Here is a 21,708-nt window from a genome sequence, read left to right as displayed (position 1 = left end):
GTCTTATGTTAAATCAGAAAATGGATTAATGACATCTGTCCAGAAACATTGAGCATAATGGCACTGAAACTGAGGATGACAGAGAGAAGATCTAAATACTAAATATCTTTTTCCAAAACTGTTTCACTGAGGAGGATCACAACATACTTCTAAGTTTAAAGCATCACATAAATGTCACAATGACAGATATCAAAGTAACTGACCATGGGATAGAGAAGCAACTGAAATCTTTCAACAGAAGATCACTGAACCTGTCCCAATACCAATGCAATTCTAACTAAGAGTATGTGAAAGAACTAGCTCCTCTTCTAGCAGCAGTGTACCTTAAGTTGCTGGAGGAACAAACATTCCTAGTGATTGGAAAAAAAAAGCACACGTCATCCCCATTTTCAAGGTGGATCATCGAACAGAAGCATAGAACTATAGACATATATCTTTGATTTCAGTCTGTTGTACAATTCTGGAACATGTTTTATGCTCACATATTATGACATTTCTGGAGACCAAAAATCTCCTCTGTAGGAATCAACATGGGCTGCAAAAATAACTGCTGTGTGAAATCCTGTTCACTCTATTCATCCATAATATAAAACCCTCATGCACAAAAGGAGTGTTACAGGACCGTAACCTTTCACAATATATTTAAATGACCTAGTACATGTTATCGAAGTTCCACAAGGCTTTGTGTGGATGATGCTGTTCCATACAGACAAGTTGCAATGTTAAAAAACTGTAGTAAAATTCAGGAAGACCTGCACAGCACTGACATTAGGCGAAGGGATTGGCAGTTGACCCTCAACATAAATAAATTTAGAAATTTAGCACACTGCACGTAAAGAGGCAGAAAGACCCATTACATTATGATTACATGATTGTAGAACAATCACTGGAAGCATTCACATCCATAATATATCTAGGAGTCTGCACACAGAGCAATTCAAAGTAGAGTGACCACATGAAACTAATTGCATGTGCCAGACAGATTCATTGGAAGAATCCTCAGAAAGTTTAGTCTACCCAGAAAGCAGGTAGCATACAAAATCTTCATTCAACCAATACTTGAGTCTTGTTCATCAATCTGGGATAGATACCACATAGGATTGATGGAGGAAATAAAGATGATGTAAAGAAAATCAGTGTACTTTGGTACAGGTTCATTTAGAATGTGCAAAAAGCATAATGGAGATGCTCAGCCAAATTCAGTGTCAGATGCTGCAAGACAGACATTCTACATCACAGTGTGGTTTACTATTAAAAGTCCAAAAATGTACATTTCTAGAAGAGTCAACCAATATATTGGTTCTTCTGATGGATATCTTGTGAAAAAACAATGAAGTTAACTGGAGATACTGAAGCTCACACGGAGGCTTATAAACAATCGTTCTTCTTATCAACTGCATGGAGATACAGATGTAGAATGTGTTTTGCATAACTAGTTGAAGATAGGAACCAATGTCTGGAAATATCATAGAGTGACACACTATGAATTGTTGAAGTTATACAGGCCAACAAGATCTATGGCTAGGCATCCCTTTCAGCAGAATATCTTGAGTGTGTGTACTGAAGTACCACAAGTGGAACTTTACACAACAGAACTGACAGTGTACAAGGCCATTACTGGTCACTGAATGCATCCACACCTGTTGCAACATCAATGGGGAGATTGTTTTACACAGTGGTAGCAGACATGTCAGTGTAAAAGCACTTGTTTGCTGCTGAAGTGAGTCCTAGCCTTAGGCCCCCCATAACTTCAATGCTCTGTAGTGTTGCTGGACAGATTTACAGACATCCTCAGTTTGTCCCTCAAGACACACACCAAAATCTTTCAAAGTCACTTCTAATAATGTCCAGTAATATCATTATAAATCATTGGGAACAGTACACAATATGCACAAACCAGCAAATGCTCATAATCCTGGCCATAATCTTCTGAAGATGCAGTCTGCTCCTGCTCATGAATCCATTGCTCAAGTGCAGCACTCTCCAAGAAGTACTCGTGGCGATACATTGACTCCATCAAGCGCTGCTGTCGCGTAGCAGCCAGGCGCTGTAGTGTTCTCATTTGTTGCTGTAAGGCTTGTTGCTTACTAGCAATTGCCTTGGAGTCGGGATGCTGTGAATTAACCATAGCTGCTGCTGTTCGACCCATTTCATTCACTATGCCTCCATACGTATCAATTTCTAGCTCCAGAGCCTGAAACAGAAACCAATTTCAAATACAATACTGTTATACAGTACTAGATACATTTCCATGTGGTGTACCAAATACATTAGCAAACATCACTATGACTGTATGCAGGTTCTCTGGTCATATCTGCTATTTAGATATGCCTCATCCAAATACTATGTTAATAAATACTATTTGCAAACTGTGTCAAGCCTAAGCTCTATTATTATCAACACATTGAATAATGAAGCATGTCACTAATTAAAAGTGGTTTACCTGTAGAGTTGGACACTCAATCAATGATAATTGGCACTTTCAATAAAGAATAACTCTCTCTTAATTAAAAACTTTAATACAACATTCACGTTGTATAGTAATATTTATTTACTAGTTTTTTATGAACTGGCTTTTGGATTCCTAGGCCATTGAGAAATAACTTAATATTAAGCAAATACTCCATACAACTTCAGCAAGGGTTCACAGCTATACAAAGATTGTTTTTCAAAGACGTATGTTTTTTATTATTATATCAATTTAAAAAAAATACAAATAAATCTTATATTCCAGCATATTCAAAGATTAAAAGTCTATGAATGTATATGCCAAATATGTTTTACAAGTAGTGGCACATACTACCATGTTATGTGGACAAATTGGTGAATATGATGAACAGGACAAAAAAAACAACAGAGCCACGTCACCGCCATAACTCTCTTCCAAGAGCACTGACGTGGCACGAGGTTACAGGCAACAGTCCAATGAATATCACATGAACATCTCGTCGTGCTAGTGTTGACCTCTTGTGGTGATTCTGAAAAATTTTCAAAGCACCGTTGTAAGAGATACCAACCATTTCCTCCACAGACTCTCCACAGTACCTCTGCCTTTACCACACAGTGCCTTGCTCATCACTATTGATGTCACCTCCCTGTATACTAACATCCCTAATGCCTATGGCTTTACCACTATTGAACACTACCTTCCCCAACGCCCGACGGATTCCAAATCAACAACCTCCTTCCTAGTCACCATGACTATCTATATCCTTAACCCACAATTACTTCTCCTTTGAAGGCATTACCTACAAACAAACCCGGGGTATAGCTGTGGGCACCTGCATGGCACCATCCTATGCCAAGCTATTCATGAGACATCTCCACGAATCATTCCTAAAAACCAGAATCCTAAACCCCTTACCTGGCTCAGATTCATTGATGACACCTTTGTTATCTGGATCGAAGGTGAGGACACCCTGTACACATTTCTCCAGAATCAACAACAACTTCTCCCCCATTTGCTTCACCTGGTCCTACTCAACCCAAAAAGCCACCTTCCTAGGTGTTGACCTCCACCTCAAAGATTGCTACATCAGTACCTCCATCCATATCAAACCTACTAACCACCGGCAAACCTCCACTTTGAAGCTGCCACCTGTTCCATGCCAAGAAGTTCCTTCCATACAGCGTAGCCACCCATGGTCACTGCATCTACAGTGACGAGCAGTCCCTCTCGACATATACCAAGGGTCTTACTGAAGCTATCACTGACCGTAATTATCCTCCCAACCTTGAACCAAAATAAATCTCCTGTGCCTTATCTTTCCAGTCTCCCATCACCTCCCAAAGTCCCACTGTCCAGCCACACAGGATCATTCCCCTCATAATTCAGTACCACTCAGGACTGGAGCAACTGAATTACATTCTCTGCCAGGGTTTTCATTACCTCTTGCCGTGCCCTGAAATGAGAAATGTCCTGCCCACTATCCTTCCCACCCCTCCCACAGTGGTATTCTGCCATCCACCGAACCTACACAATATACTCATCCACCCTTGTGCAACCCCTGCTCCCAATCCCTTACCTCATGCCTCACACCCCTGTAATAGATCTAGAAGCAAGACCTGTCCCAAAAATCCTCCCACCAACACCTACTCCAGTCAAGTCACTGACACCACCTATCCCATCAAAGGCAGGGCTATCTGTGAAACCAATCATGTGGACTACAAGGTAAGCTGCAACCACTGTGCTGCATTCTATGCAGGCATGACAACCAACAAGCTGTCTGTCTGCATGAATGGCCGATGACAAACTGTGGCCAAGAAACAAGTGGAGTACCCTGATGCTGAACACACTGCCAAACATGATAACCTTCATTTCCATGACTGCTTCACAGCCTGTGTCATATGCATCTTTCCCGCCAACAGCAGATTCTCTGAATTGTGCAGATGGGAACTTTCCCTGCAGTACATCCTACATTCCCGTAACCCTGCTGGCCTCAACCTTCGTTAGTCACTGTCCTCATCCATCCAGCCCCTTCCCTGTTCCCATTCCAGCACTACACAGCCTCCACTCCACCACCACACCCAGTCTTTTTATTTCTCTCCTTTTCCGCTACTTCCCCATTCCGCCCCCCCCCCCCCCCACCAACTCTCCCCTGCCCTCAGTCTACCCTGGAGCACTTTGATGTCCACCACCCCCACCACACTATCCCTCCCCCTCACTGCACCAGCCTCCTCCTTACCCCCACCCTGTCACCACTCCCATCATGTATTGGTGTGGTTTCAGTTGCCTGAGACTCTGTGTGTGTGTGTGTGTGTGTGTGTGTGTGTGTGTGTGTGTGTGTGTGTGTGTGTGTGAGCGCGTGCGCGCGTGCGCGCCTTATGTCTGTCTATTGTTGACGAAGGCTTTAACAGCCAAAAGCTATAATTGTGAGAATCTTTTTGTTGTGCCTATCTGCGACTCAGCATCTTCGTTATATAGTGAGTAGCACATCTCCGTTATATAGTGAGTAGCAACTTTCCTTCTCATAATATTGTTACATTTTCCATTGTTTCATATTACATAATGGTGAGATAAATATTAACTGGCAGCTGCTACTTTATTAAGGGTGAGTAATGGAGCTGTATGCCAATGGCCTTGCCATAGTGGTAACACCGGTTCCCATCAGATCACAGAAGTTAAGCGCTGTCGGGCTGGGCTAGCACTAGGATGGGTGACCATCCGGTCTGCCAAGTGCTGTTGGCAAGTGGGGTGCCCTCAGCCCTTATGAGGCAAACTGAGGAGCTACTTGATTGAGAAGTAGCAGCCAGCAGCTTCGGTCTCGGAAACTGACATACGGCCAGGAGAGTGGTGTGCTGACCACATGCCCCTCCATATCCACATTCAGTGACGCCTGTGGGCTGAGGATGACATGGCAGCCAGTCTGTACGTTTGGGCCTGTGTGGGAGGAGTTTAGTTTTTGTTTTTAATGGAACTTTATTTGGTCATTAAGGACCAGATCAGGATTCTTTGACTGACTGGTGTTTCTTAATGGCCAGAATTGTCGTAACGTTAGTTTTTTGCATTTGTTTTCTCTATATAGAACTTCACATTTAATATTACACTCCTGGAAATTGAAATAAGAACACCGTGAATTCATTGTCCCAGGAAGGGGAAACTTTATTGACACATTCCTGGGGTCAGATACATCACATGATCACACTGACAGAACCACAGGCACATAGACACAGGCAACAGAGCATGCACAATGTCGGCACTAGTACAGTGTATATCCACCTTTCGCAGCAATGCAGGCTGCTATTCTCCCATGGAGACGATCGTAGAGATGCTGGATGTAGTCCTGTGGAACGGCTTGCCATGCCATTTCCACCTGGCGCCTCAGTTGGACCAGCGTTCGTGCTGGACGTGCAGACCGCGTGAGACGACGCTTCATCCAGTCCCAAACATGCTCAATGGGGGACAGATCCGGAGATCTTGCTGGCCAGGGTAGTTGACTTACACCTTCTAGAGCACGTTGGGTGGCACGGGATACATGCGGACGTGCATTGTCCTGTTGGAACAGCAAGTTCCCTTGGCGGTCTAGGAATGGTAGAACGATGGGTTCGATGACGGTTTGGATGTACCGTGCAATATTCAGTGTCCCCTCGACGATCACCAGTGGTGTACGGCCAGTGTAGGAGATCGCTCCCCACACCATGATGCCGGGTGTTGGCCCTGTGTGCCTCGGTCGTACGCAGTCCTGATTGTGGCGCTCACCTGCACGACGCCAAACACGCATACGACCATCATTGGCACCAAGGCAGAAGCGACTCTCATCGCTGAAGACGACACGTCTCCATTCGTCCCTCCATTCACGCCTGTCGCGACACCACTGGAGGCGGGCTGCACGATGTTGGGGCGTGAGCGGAAGACGGCCTAACGGTGTGCGGGACCGTAGCCCAGCTTCATGGAGACGGTTGCGAATAGTCCTCGCCGATACCCCAGGAGTAACAGTGTCCCTAACTTGCTGGGAAGTGGCGGTGCGGTCCCCTACGGCACTGCGTAGGATCCTACGGTCTTGGCGTGCATCCGTGCGTCGCTGCAGTCCGGTCCCAGGTCGACGGGCACGTGCACCTTCCACCGACCACTGGCGACAACATCGATGTACTGTGGAGACCTCACGCCCCACGTGTTGAGCAATTCGGCGGTACGTCCACCCGGCCTCCCGCATGCCCACTATACGCCCTCGCTCAAAGTCCGTCAACTGCACATACGGTTCACATCCACGCTGTCGCGGCATGCTACCAGTGTTAAAGACTGCAATGGAGCTCCGTATGCCACGGCAAACTGGCTGACACTGACGGCGGCGGTGCACAAATGCTGCGCAGCTAGCGCCATTCGACGGCCAACACCGCGGTTCCTGGTGTGTCCGCTGTGCCGTGCGTGTGATCATTGCTTGTACAGCCCTCTCGCAGTGTCCAGAGCAAGTATGGTGGGTCTGACACACCGGTGTCAATGTGTTCTTTTTTCCATTTCCAGGAGTGTATATAAATGATACTTATTCAGAGGATGTTCAGTAGGTTAATATAACTACTAGACTGACTGACTGTGGAAGGAATTGGAGACTGCAGAAGAAAGATTCCATCTTTGCTAAACATACTCTGAATGTATGTCATTTATTTGACAGTAAATGTGATGTTCTCCATAGAGAAACCAACGGCAGGAAACTAACATTACTAGAAATTCTTGTCATTAATAAACACCAATCAAAGAATCTTGAACTGGTCCTTAATGACCAAACATAGTTCCATTACTCACAATTACTAAAGTAGCTGCAGCCAGTTAATATTACTCTCACCATTAGATAATATGCTTGTTATAACTGTCCTACACCCACACTTCATGGACTTCTTTTTCCTCTCTTCCCCCTCCCTTTCTTTTGTCCTATTCATCACATTCACCCATTTGCCCACATAAAATGGTAGTCTGTGTCACTACTCACTTGTACAACATATCTCTCTTACACATTCCTATACTTTTAATCTTTCAATATGCTGGAATACAAGATTTATTTGTTTGGAGCCTATTTAGGTATTACATTATGCTTGAGTTGTATCGATATAGTCATAAAATGTCACATATCTTTGAAAAACAATCTTTGTACAGCTGTGAACTCTGGCTGAAGTTTTTTTGACTACCTTGTTAGTATTAAGTTATCTGACAATGGCCTCAGAAGCTGAAAGCTGGTTCATAATGAACTGTCAAATAATTATTATTGTGGAACATTAATACTGTGTATTCAAGTTTTTAATGTTTCTATGTTCTTCCAAGAAGCAATGGAATAGTCCATAAATATTATCTCATCTTTCTTTTTCAGTTTAGATTTAATGTTGTGGCAATATCAACACATTAGCTCAATTCTGACACTGATGTATGGAGAATTGTGAACCATCCCAAAGCCTCCCATAATTAAAGGAAACTAAAAAAATGTGGACAACAATTCTCACTATATGTATGTTCCACCAATATTATAATTAATATTATTGAGAATGGATTCCCTTTAACTACTTTCAGTTTTTTAGGTTTACGGCATTCATCATGGAGTGTTTTAGCGTCCATTTAACACCTTCTTTAATGAAAAATTATTCCTGTATTTGAATTTAAGATATCTTAGATACAAAAAGCCATGTTTACTTTTCCCATGCTAATTCTATTTGTAAGGTATGAAATATTGATTCCTGCTGTGAAAACTACATGGTTATCCTTTTAAGGCTACATACAATATCATGCTATATCCTACACATTTCCACTTCTTACATTGTTTTCTTTTATAAAGTTAATTCTGAAAAAAAATTGAGATATATACCAAGGGAACTACTGTATATAGCTCCATCAGTTGCCAAAACACTCAAGCAATACTCACTAGAAATTAGACTCATTACTATTGAATTGACGAACTCTACTCTGCCCAGAGTCTTTAATTTCAAGTGACATCATTAAAACTGTAGAAATTTTGGCCTGTTATTTTAAATCATCAGACTGTGCTCCCTCAATTTCATAAATGTTTCCACATATCATTCTACCATTTTCCAGTTCTTCTCTTCAGTATGATACTCTCATGATACTCAAACTGCCTGCCAATAAATCATTGATGCCCCCAGCCCTTTCATTACAAACATGATTAATTCATGCAGTGGACATGTATTATTGTCATAATAATTAGAGTGATAAGAGGCAGACAAGGAAGTGTGAATAGCTTATAAATAAAAAAAAATACAAGAAGATATAGGACTCCCAATATATTCCCACATAATGTACAGAGTTGTTATAATTATGTTATCATTACAACTGCAGTGAAAAATTTCAATAGTTCTTTCTGTTGTCTTATGGACACTGACCATAATATTACTGCCTTTGCTTTTGAAACTTTGCTATGGATTAAAACTGCACCAGATCAGGATTCAGCCTGAGCTATTGCTTTTTTTCAGACAATGCAATTAAGCTTGGGAAGTAAGAAGAGGTACCAGCAGAATTAAACCTGCGAGGACAGGTTGTGACTTGTGTTTGGGTAACCCAGTCAGTAAGAGCACCGGCCATGAAAGGCCAAGGACAATGTTCAGGTCCTGGTCTGGCACACAGTTTTAATCTCTCAGGAAATTTCTTGACATCTCGCACAACAGCGCAGAGTGGAAAACAGTTTTCAGTATTTCTGTTTCTCTAATGACCTTATTCCATCTCCCTTTTTCTGTCGATTATAAAATTACCCATACAGAATACTGATTTTACTTTATTGAAAGACTAGAAAATGTTTAATATGAAAGCCATTAAGTGTGAACAACAAATAAAACATAGATTTTTCTTTTTACTGTCATATCTCTGTTTCATTATTTTAATGTTTGCTCTATAGACTGGCTCTAAAACAAACCAAGAATAAAAAGGTTTTAACAGTCACGCGATGGAAGTTTAGTAACAAATAAAACCATAAAAAAAGACTTCATTTGACTGTAATATTTCAGTCTAATACTGTGTGTCATGATTTAATTTTTTTTTTTTTTTTTTTGTGTGTGTTAGCAAGAAACATACATATGAAGGACTAACCTTATGTTTGGTCAATAACTTGGTTGCAGCATCTCTATCACGTCCATAATCTGTTGAGCTGAGAACATCATTCTTTTCACCCATCCAGCTTTCAACTTCACCTGCCTCAAAGAAGAATTCTTGTGCTTTGAGTGACAAATCTAATTTCCTACTGCGTTCTTGTGCTTTATCTTGCAAGTCTTGCCATGCCTCACTTAATGTATCACACAGTTTCCTGATCTGTAATGACATTTGAGAAATTAAGTTTTGCATTGTAATTATTTAGTTTGCACAGTAATTGCTTCAACAAAATGAGAACTGAGAAAGTTACTCAGCTGTTGGTGCAATTGGTAATGCTGAAGCTGTTTATCACTACACAAAAATAGGTAAAGAAATCAATTAATAAATACAGCAGTTTAATACCAATGCTTATGGTGAATTTTCATTTTATTTTGGATTCTACAAGCAATAACGATGACACGAGAAACAGGTAGAGAGTACTCAGTTGTTATACATAAGATTCAAGTTACATCTCAAATATACAGGGCGTTTCAAAAAGAAAGAGCAGATTTCAAACATTTATTTCTCAAAAACTACAAATGATAGAAACACAATTCAAACGTTTCTTGTCAGAGAAAGGTTCAAAGTTTTTCAATGGTCCGCGCAGAAGTTCCATGCAAATCCGCAGTGGCGCTGGCGTTTGTTTGTAGGAAAATGGCGACGACACCACAGGAACGATCATTTTGTGTGCTGCAATTTGCAAAGTTAGAGTCCATTGTTGGTGTGCAACGTGCATTCCGCCGTCAATTCAACAAACAGCCGCCTCGTCATAAGCAAATTTATGAGTGGCATCACAGATTCGTAGAAGATGGTTGCATCTGCAAGCGAAAAAGCACGGGTCGTCCACGCACATCGGATGAAAATGTCGAGCGTGTCCGTGCAGCTTACGAAAGGAGCCCTAGAAAATCCACGGCACGGGCAAGTCACGAACTAAACATGTCTAAAACAACGGTATGGCGCGTTCTGAGTAACCGTCTGCACATGAAGCCGTACAAACTGCAGTTATTGCAAGCATTGCGTCCTGACGACCACAACAAAAGGTTCGAATTTTCAACTGCAATTCTACAGGACATGGAAGAGGACAATTTTGCCGAACGATTAATTTTTTCAGATGAATCAACGTTTCACATTTCTGGTAAAGTTAATCGGCATAACGTACGAATTTGGGCGAGTGAAACTCCGAGGGACGTTATTCAACATGAAAGAGACTCACCAAAGGTTAACGTCTTTTGTGCAATTTCGGTAAACAAAGTTTATGGACCTTTCTTTTTCATGGAGAAAACTATCACAGGAACCATTTACCTGGACATGTTAGAAAACTGGCTATTTCCTCAACTTCAGGAAGATTCAAATCACTTCATCTTCATGCAAGATGGCGCCCCACCACACTTCTCTGAACCTGTACGACGGTACCTAAATAACACCATTCCAGGACGGTGGATTGGAAGAGCAGGAGCACAAGATCAATGTCATCGTCTGTGGCCTCCCAGGTCACCAGACCTTACTCCCTGCGATTTTTATTTGTGGGGGTACATAAAGGACTGTGTTTATGTCCCACCTATGCCCGCTACTCTTCAAGAGGTACGACATCGAATTGTTGCGGCCGTGAATTCGGTAACTAAAGACCAGTTGCGTCGTGTGTGGCAAGAAATGAGATACCGGTTTGATATTTGTCGTGTAACAAATGGTGCTCATATTGAGGTACAGTTTTGATATTTGTTGTGTAACATTTGGTACTCATATTGAGTGAAGGACCGTTGGAATTGTGTTTCTATCATTTGTAGTTTTTGAGAAATAAATGTTTGAAATCTGCTCTTTCTTTTTGAAACGCCCTGTATTTTGCAACAGAAGTGCTTACATCAGTAACTTATAGTAATGAAGACAAGATGATCATCTGAAGAGTTCTAATGCTATTTATGTAGATTTTATCTTAAAATTTATAAAGATGAACACAATCTTGTAAGAGCCAAAAATATTACAATGTGAAAAGCCTGAAATATAAAGGGATATCACTGCATATTCAACTAACTTAAATTGATTTCAAGTGGAGGAAGTCCTTTGAAGAAAGAGAAAAAGTGTTTCTGTAAATAAATTCTAAAAACATAAGACACCAACCATTCTGTTCAGCTCTTTAATAATTACAGTACAACATTTGTCAAGTACATGAAAATGTGATCAAGACTTGACCATAATTATTAAGTACTGAACGGAATGATCATGAAGTTCTACAAACATTTCATATCTCCTATAATTACAATAGTACCTTGTCAGACACTTCAAAATTAGACAAATAAAAGATATGTATTTTCTGTTCACACATCTGTTACTGAAGAAAATTAAAAACATGCACACACAAAAAATTTAAAATATACTACAGAAACAATGTTTAGACTAAAAAAAAGTGAGATGTGGGGCATTAAACATGAAAGATAATATGTAAGAGAAGCAATGGAAATCCTACAAATGTGAATCATACTGTCAGTCTCTCTATTATAACAATGTCAACAATATCATACATACAAACAAATATGCCACATACTGGAATGACATAAACACAAATTTATGTTCTCAAAGGCAGTTTCTTCCTAGCTCCAAAATAATTAGCAGTGCTCAATTTTCTCTAACTATTCACATTTGTTGAAAATGTTGCATGTTTTGCTTTTACATGTCCTACTCCAGTCTTATAGCAAACATATCCTGTGCTGTCCTAACCTAGTCATGGCCACCTGTAAAAGCAGTTGTATCATATACCAGCTGTCCTGTAACTCCTGCACCTGATGCCTCTCCGCCCCCACTATAGAACACCCTTCCTCCCATTCCCCACCTCCTTGCTTTGCTTGCCTGCTCAACTGGACAAAATCACTCATTTCAGTTGAGCTAGCACAATGTAGTCAGCCAGAACAACATACTCAGCCAAGTGCATTTGTTTATATCCATTTGTATTTTATTGGCTGTGAAGGATCCATCTGAAAGCTTAGCATAGTTCTCAGTCTTTTTTTTTTGTGCCTATTGACAACTAAATGTCTCAACTATACAGTGACTTTTTACCTTTACTCCCATTATTTATATTCCATCAATGAATTTTCATGACTATATTTTTATCAACACATGGCTCTCTTCTGTCCTATGCTTCATACCATCCAACCTTTGTTACCATCTTGCAATCTATATCTGCTTTCTCTCATTCTTATACTCAGTTCACCTATTTCTATATGTCTACCTTCTAGCTTCTCTGCACATTACCACCCTCAACCAGGATAGCCATACTGGACTTTTGCAGCAACCTACAGCACAAGTCGCAGCTGCTTTAAATGTAGCAGACATAATTCACCTATGTACTCTACCTTCAGGTTACTATATTACAGTTAAACATTATTCAAAAATATTAAATGAATCTTCTGTCAGTCCTTGGTAGAATAACATTATAATAAATGAAAAGTGCTAGACTGCTTTTGTTCTATAGTAGTAATTTATTGTGTTAACCAGTTTTTGGCTTACGAGGCCATCATTAGACATTTACTGAGTCAATAAATATCTGATGATAGCCTTTTAAGCCAAAAACTGGTTGACAGAACAAAAACTAATACTGCAGAACAAAAGCAAACTAGCGTTTTTCATTTATTATTTAAATAGAAAATTACCTTATTTTACCTCCAAATCTATTCACCCTCACATTGTCCCCATTATCATGGACTCCTACTTCATCTATCTACTTAAGTTCAGTAATGTATCCCATTTCTAGATAAAGGCCAGTCCCACACCCTGCTCATTAAATGCTGCCTAGCCCATAGAATCAGCACCCTCCCCCCTCCCCTCCTCCATCCCTCTCCAAAGACCCAACCTTAAAAATTCTCCTTTCTTGATGCCACCCATACTTTCAGAATTACCTTCAGATCTTCAGAGTACACCAATCCCTATCCCTCAGCATCATATTAGGGAAATGTCTTCCCATGGCACAGGTATCCCCTGAACCACATTTGCTACCTTCGTAAGATTCTGTTACTGTGCAGCCATACCTGAACCAAATACTATCTCCCAAATTGAGAGATTTGCCCTCCAGCATCTAGAAGAGCACTCTAGATGCTACATTCAAGTTTTCTGATTTACTATCCCACCCACATACTCTACAAAATATCCAAGTCCATCATTATGTCACACCTACCACTGACCCTTTGGTGCATGATCATGTCCCTGTGGAAGACACAACTGCAAGACCTGTTCATGGTATCCACACTGTGTATTCTAATTCAGATATATCCTATCAGAGGACAAGCCACCAGTGAAAGTAGTCCTATCATATACCAGCTCTCCTGCACAGCATTTTATGAGGGCATCACCACCAGTCAGCTGTTCACCTGAATGAACCACAACTGCCAAATTGTGGCCAAGGGCACTGTTGACGATTTTGTAATACACTTCTGAGCACAACAGGCACTATTTCAATAGCTGCTTCACAACCTGTGGCATCTGGATTCTTCACCAGCTTCTCTGAATTTTATACAAAGAAGTTGTTCTTGCTACGTATTATTAAATCCTATAATCCTTCTGGATTAAATCTCTGCTATCCCCTATTCCACACCACAACCACCCCTGCCCCATGATCCCAACTTCACTCATCCTGCTCTAACAACCTCTTCCCCATAATCTCCCTGTTCCTCTATTCTATCTCCCCATCCCAATTCATTGTGGCCACAGTAAGCACACTGGAGCCACATACCTATCCCATGCACCTGCTGTCTCTAATTTTCCCAGCCATCAGCCACTCCACACCTCTCCCTTCATCTCCACGCCTTCTAACTTCCTTTGCCCACTCCCAATGACACAACCCCTCAGCCCAGTCAAACTGGGGCCTCAGCACAGTGAAAACTGCTAGAACAACATAGTCCTTGCAGATCAGAAAGATAAATTTGATAATATTGTAATAGTTTACTGCAAGAGCTTCCATGACAAATTCCCAGAATGACTTACACTTCTGAACATTTAACATGGCCACAAAGGACAAGAAACAAATATTCATGAAACCAGAAGTGAATAGCAGCAAAATCTCATATTTTGATGGGAAACTATCTTACAAGATCAGGATGGGCACCAATGGCAGTGGTATATTTATTGCCAGAAAGAACGTCAAAGTATCTAGTGATGTTACTGCAGATCCTGAATGTGAAAGGTAAGCATCAGAGGTGGGTGAAACATATACATCTGTCATTTCTAAGGCTCACATGCCTCATAAGCTGTAGTGGCAGAATGATTTTTAAAAGATATTATGTTATTACATAAAATTCTAAGAAGTTTTAGTTTTGCACAAAGACCATAACTGGTTCAAAATCATTCACACAGTCACTCACTGATCATTCTGAACCAAAACAATAAATGAGAGGGAAGGCCCAAAAATTGAACACAGTCATCCAAAATTGTTTCACTGTGGAATAATATACATATGCTTCCTTCCTTTCAGTCATCTCATGAATGCCAAAATACCAGATATTGATAGAAGTGATTGTGAAATAGGAAGTCAACAAAATCATTTTTGACACCAGAAGGCAACTGGAACTGATTAGGTACCTGTAACATTCCATGGAGATTAAGCAGAACACATTCCTTTCTTTCTAGCAGCAGTTTATTGTAAGTTACTGGAGCAATGAAGTGTTGTAAGTAACTGACAAAAGTTGCAGGGCATTTCCATTTTATAGAAGGCTCACCAGACTTACAGACATAATTATAGGCTCAAATCACTAAAGTCTTCCTGTTGTACAATTATGGAATCTTGTCCACATTCACTTGATCTGTTGTGGATAATGAAAACCATGTATTCTGCAGTGTTGTCGTTAAATTCAACTGACTATGTTCATTCATGAGATCCAGAAGTTGGACAGCAAGTCCAGGTTGATGTCATGTTCCTCGCATTCCAAAAACCATTCTATACAGTTTTACTTTGCCACTTAGTGAACAAAATACAAGTCTGCTGATTACTGGACCAACTTTGTGACTGGATTCAGGGCTTCCAACCAGACAAAACTCAACAAGTAGTTATTAACAGGCCAAAACTGTCTGGTAAAGTAATTTCAGAAATACCCTTAGGAAGCATTACATGACTGTACACATAAATGATCTGGCTAGAAGCTCCTCAAGGCTGTTTGTGGATGACGCTATTGTATATAGGAAGTTGCAATGCCACAATATTGGACTGAAACGTAAGATGATCTGCAGAGGATCAACGCTGAGCAAGGACTGGTTGTTGAGCCTTTACATAAATGAAAACATATTGTGTGCAAACAGGTGGCAACATTTATTATTATTCTATTATACAATTGGTGATAAATTTCTGGAAACAGTAACATCACAAAATATCTTGGACTAACCACATAAAACTAGTTGTAGGAAAAGTAGATACCAGACAGATTCATTGGAAGAATCCTAAGGAAACATAATTCACCCAGAAGATACAGCTTATGTAAACACTTACTTGACCCCTTTTTGAGCAGTGGTTATCAGTCAGGGACCCTTACCAGGTAGTACTGAAAGAGATTGGTATGATCTACAGAAGAGGGTCACATTTTCAAAGTGGGTTTCATCATGGAGATCTTCACTGAACTCCTGTGTCAGATATTGTAAGAAAGGTGTCGTGCATCATGGAGAAATTAACTGTTAAAATTCTGATAGAGTAGATTTCAAGAGGAGTCAGACAACATATTACTTTGTCCAAAGTACAACCGATGAAAAGAGCAGGAGGTGAAAATTCATATCTCTTCAAGAGATTTTTTAAAAAGCTCAATGTTTGAAGCAGCTTATTGAAACCAGATTAAACACAAAGTACAGAGGAATTTCATTACACAACATGGCAAAGAACCATTCCCAAAATCATCAATAAAAAAGCAGTACAATAGCTTTATTGATACAAGCTGTTTGGATATGAAGCTTCTTAGAGTTGTACCTTGAAAAGGCTGAAGATATCAAATGTACTTGACCAGAATTCTAGCATTCATCACTGAAGCATATGAACTGTGTCCCTTATATGACCATACATAGCACTCCAAAACAACCTGAAGCTGTACCCATGATTACAGCAGCTGCTGCAGGCATTTATACCAGAAGATAGAATGAAATGTACACTATATATCAAGCAGATTGTTCAACTTTCGGAGTGAAATGAACATTTGTCAATGAAGGTGGTATTTCCTGACAAATCAACTCTGTGTGTGTGTGTGTGTGTGTGTGTGTGTGTGTGTGTGGGCGCGCGCGCGTGCACCCACATGCCTTTTGTCCTCAAGAAGCCTCCATTCTACATGGCATGTTATGGACGTTACCATAAACTTTGTTGTGCGGCATTGTCTCATGATAAATCATGTTATCTGACCTTACTTTTTTCAGAAGACAGTTGATGGGATAGTATACCCTTATGTGCCCCTAAATTAGCTAATCATCAACACTCATATCTTGAACAACACTTTTCCAAGATATTAGATCAGTATATGTTGACCTACTTCCTGGCTTCCCTGAGACCCAGAGACTACTACCCTTTGGGTGTGTTTCATAATGCATTTACCAAATTCAAAGACGTCTGTGAACTGTACACCACAATGAAGGTGTGTTGGATCATGAGTGGGTTAAAAAGAGATTACAGATTAGATGCTCAAAGTAGCACATTAAGTACACATATCAAGGGATCAAGAGGGTCAAAGAAGAAAAAGGAGGAGGAGGAGGAGGAGGAGAAGAAGAAGAAGAAGAAAAAGAAGAAGAAGAATGAAAAAAATACCAAGTTTTTGCATCAGATCAACCTTAATTAAAACAACTTAAACATAATTTATTAATTACATTGTGTTGGACATCCAATTTCAACACACACACACACACACACACACACACACACACACACACACACACACACACACACAGAGAGAGAGAGAGAGAGAGAGAGAGACATGTCGTCAGTAAGTATTTTCTTTAGTATACAAAGAAAGACAGGTAACTGGACAAAAGCTGCAAACCAGATCAGTGTTTCATATATAAGCACATTTAACCCAAAGCCATGAAATACACACTATTCTGTGACAATAGGAATAAGGAAATGGTAAAATCAACAAATGTTAAACACCTGTTTGGGAACAATACAGAAAAGATACATAATGCCACACTGACAGCTGTCAGATGTAGTGCTTAAGGACAAAAAATTTAGCTACTATTAAGAGCTATTCCTCTAATAACTGCTCGCTTTGTTTTGAATTAAAAAATTAACATTTAAAATAAACACAAAATTCATGCTGCTAACAAAAATAAAATCATGCTTCTGTGAACGTGCAAATTCACCATTTTTACCTTATGCCATGATTATTCCCAGGAGTAATATGAGAGCCATCTAGGGAAAAAGCAATAATTAGATAGCAAGAACTAAAATAGATAAAACACACCTGCAATAAACATTTTTTTCTAAAAATCATTGTAGGTCAACGATATCAACACGAGGTGTGCTTTAACAGACATATTGAATACAAAGATAATAAATTTCCTGATACAAAATGTCTATCACAAACAAATATCAGCAACCCAATCGCATTTACTTCAACTACATTAAAGAACTTTAGTTAATTCCTCCGTGCATTCTTGATCAGGAAATTCAAATTTTCATAGTGAGTGAAGTAGAGTAACATTTCAAATCTATTTAAAGAAAATGAAAAAATATAGAATGATGTCTTCAGCAATATTTTCACGTATTCCTCACTTTAAGGTGCCCTTTGGTTTTTACCAGTAATCTTTCTTTTATTGGTAGCTATGCTGTCAGTAAGTCACAAAATAACACATCACCTTTCTACAGTGTTAAGTTGCAAAGGTTAATTATTTTCCTCTCTTCTCTCTCTCTCTCTCTCTCTCTCTCTCTCTCTCTCTCTCTCTCTCTCTCTCTCTCTAATTTTTTGCATTTCACATTATCAAAGGCCAGTGCTTGATTTTTTGTTAAAAATAAGACTACTTCATGCAATGATTAACTAAATGCACTGCATGCAGCAATCAGGGCACCAAATGTATTTGAAAAGAATATTATCATCAGTTTCCCTCTTACCTTCAATGCATTTAAGCCATCATTCCTTTCATAACTTTTCCTTTGCTTTACACACATATTTAATTGTACTAGAGAAGAGAAGGAGGGGAAGTATAATTTCATTTTATTAGTGAAGCTTGATTACTGAATACCTCAAGCATCACAATACGAGTCATAGTCGTCAAGACTCCTAAGTAATGACAGTGTGTCTTAGTTCTGGCCTACTGGATTCAGATTCATTAGTTATTCTGAGCAACTTCATAATTAGGTTATACTGCTGAAGATATACTACAGATGACTACAGCCCTTTTGTAAAACACAACATTCTCTGCACACCTTCACTTTCTTAGAGAGAGAGAGAGAGAGAGAGAGAGAGAATATTTTTTTTCCACTGCTCGTGACATGCGTTCATGTATGGGAAGAAATTTTCATCACTAGTATGTGTCAGCAAGGGAGTACAGTTCTTGATCACCAAACCTTGCGGCAATGCCCCGGGTAATATCCTATGAATCCCCACAGTTTTTCATTGACTGTAATTATTTGTTCTCTTCATGGTGATCCATTCACTAGATGGAGACATTATGCTCAGTAATTTGGCTTCACATATAATGTCAGAAGAATGCAATGGCAAACCACTTTCACTAGGACCTCGCCACAATGACAAAGTGGTATTTCCCACAATGATCTCCTCAATGCTCATTTCATAAGTACAGACTGAAATTTCACTTTGATACTTAATTTGTACAATTTAAAAATAATTACCTGCTTAGTTTCAGGATGCTTTTGTTCAATAAGAGCTTGGCCGGAGGCCATGGTACGATCAATCATTGGCTGGTGTCCAGCTATCTCCTCTTCCAGTTTTCTGTGTTTCTTGTGCAGGGACTGAGCTTGGTGCAAATTCTGTCCTAAAGCTTCAGAAGCTGCCAGTGGCAGATGCTCCCTAATCCATTGCATCTCTGCATCCAACTCAAAACCAAATTTATGGAAACGTAGAGATTCCTCTAGGGCTTCTCGGCGGAGTCTAGCAGGCTCACGAAGCGCAGAAAACCTATGCAGCCAAAATTATTTCTTAGACTGGTAATCAGAGACTTAAATTTAAGAGTCTTCACATAATGTGAGTTGTATATAAGTGTCAAATGACAAAATGAAATGAAAAAATAAATCAGAAATAAAGCTGTGCATAGGGCAATGACAACCACCACCATCTTTCATCAAGCTGGAGTAGAATGTTTATTATAGACCTATTTATTCAGTTCTTCAAGTCATCAAAATGAGTACTGACAGACAAGATGGTTAAATTCACCAAAAGCACTAAAAAGATTAAACACAGAGCAATACGTTAATTTCTCTTCCTTCTTTTAACAAGTTTCTCTAAAGACTTGAGTTACATCATTTTGCCAATCTTCGTACCCCCTCCCCTCAAACATATAATTTTCTTGTTTTGTTTTTCTGTAGAAGAAAAACTTTTGTTCTAGAAGTCAGAATTAAAGTGTTTTGTCTTAATTTTTAATCTGCTAAAATTAATCATCACATCTCCTGGGTGTGCCCATTTCATTCCTTTTTGTCTTAAGAGCTTTTGTAATGTTTTTCTTGTTTTCAGCACAGAAATTATTCAGTTCCTCGTACAAGCACAATTGTCAAATCTGCTACCCTTATAAAAATACTGAAATTGATGGTATTATATTATCCTATGTACTCCACTCACCTAAGTCTGTAATACTATCAACAACACAAGTGTCATCAGTGTTGAATGACATTTCAACATCACAAAATTTTACTAAGTATATCCTGATGTTTCCCCCAACTCCTGTAAATGGTCACCTACCTCAACCATCCCCAGCCAAGGAGCACTGCAGGAAAGGGGGGCAGGGGGAGGGGGGGGACACTTTAAAAGAATATCAACAATGAAACAAATATGACATTTTTCACACTGCTTATTCTCCCAAACTCTCTTCACGAAATCACTATGCCGTGTCTTTTCTACTCTTCTGACCATTTACTGCAACATTTCAGGTTAAGTTTCTGAGTGAATGTGAACTTTGTTACTTCTGTTCCAAAGGCTAAACCATTTCTTACAATGCCATCAGAAAAAAATCTTGAAAAATCTTCTTTTATATCTTCTAGCCGGTTAATGTTTGATTATTTGTAACTGATGATCTTAAATAATTATTTGGATAGTCTTCTGTTGCAAACTCTGTAAATATCCTATCAACTTCCAACTCTTATCATCATCATCATCATCATCATCATCATCCTTCTTCTGCCTTGGTTCTTCATTTTCTGGAACTTGGTGACTCCCAGCATGCATCATTTCTAATGGAGATTTTAACAAAATTGTCTTGAAATTATCTAATTCTTCATTTCACCACACTGCTTTTTCATTTATGTTATTTCCCTTAGTTTGAAAGTCTTTTGGAGTTACATTAGTCTTTCTAAACTGACACCACAGTATAATCCTGATGGCAGCATAAACTCTCCAAGGTATTTGAAGGAGGATACCTTTAAAATCATTTTATACTCTAGTTCCAATGAAACTATCCAGTTCTACTGATGTAGATTGTCCATCTAACACATCATCTTCATCAATATTTAAAGACAAACATTTGACATTATCTTCTATATATTTTCTCTAGTGTAATTACTTCATTCTTAAGTCTTAATAATGAACAGAGCACTAAGTGTTTAATATACTATTTTCCTAATCAGTTCCCTTTACTGTTGTAGTTGTTAGAGATGAGATAATACAGGTATCCAAATTTATATAAATGCAGACATACTACTTCACCAGCCTGAAAAAATTAAAGCATTTAACAGTAATTTTTAATCCAAGACTGATTATATCTTTGATGCCTTCTTCTGCCTATTTTCCTGTAGAACACCTGCATGAGTCTCAAAAGCAATAGAGATTTCATAAAGAATTTTTTTTGTTAAATTTGCAATAGTTAGCAAATTATTTCCCAGATCTTCTAATGAATCAGACACAATCTCTTTATCCCAAGTCACTCTCAAAAACCTAAAACGTGAAAGTCATATTTTGCAGCAGCAGGTCCTTAATACTGCCTCCTGATTCAGTATCTGTTCTTCATATGATTGACTCTCCCACAAATCTGTCTGGTAC

The 21,708-nt window shown here is 39.4% G+C and overlaps 1 protein-coding gene and 1 pseudogene across 1 annotated transcript in view; one reads left to right on the top strand and one right to left on the bottom strand.

Moving 5' to 3' along the window:
- Positions 1-21,708, bottom strand: part of LOC126248484 (spectrin beta chain, non-erythrocytic 1) — a 294,125-nt gene that overhangs the window by 121,575 nt on the left and 150,842 nt on the right. The window contains exons 30-32 of the mRNA XM_049949503.1: positions 19,353-19,638; positions 9,521-9,739; positions 1,898-2,194 (exon numbers count right to left, since the gene is read on the bottom strand). Of these exons, the coding sequence (XP_049805460.1) occupies positions 1,898-2,194; positions 9,521-9,739; positions 19,353-19,638 (802 nt within the window). The remainder of the gene's footprint in view (positions 1-1,897; positions 2,195-9,520; positions 9,740-19,352; positions 19,639-21,708) is intronic.
- On the top strand, positions 5,071-5,188 carry LOC126249891 (5S ribosomal RNA; annotated as a pseudogene).

The sequence above is a fragment of the Schistocerca nitens genome, chromosome 3 (genome assembly GCF_023898315.1).
Source record: "Schistocerca nitens isolate TAMUIC-IGC-003100 chromosome 3, iqSchNite1.1, whole genome shotgun sequence".
NCBI classification, from domain to species: Eukaryota; Metazoa; Arthropoda; class Insecta; order Orthoptera; family Acrididae; genus Schistocerca; species Schistocerca nitens.
This window is presented reverse-complemented; position numbering and strand designations above follow the sequence as displayed.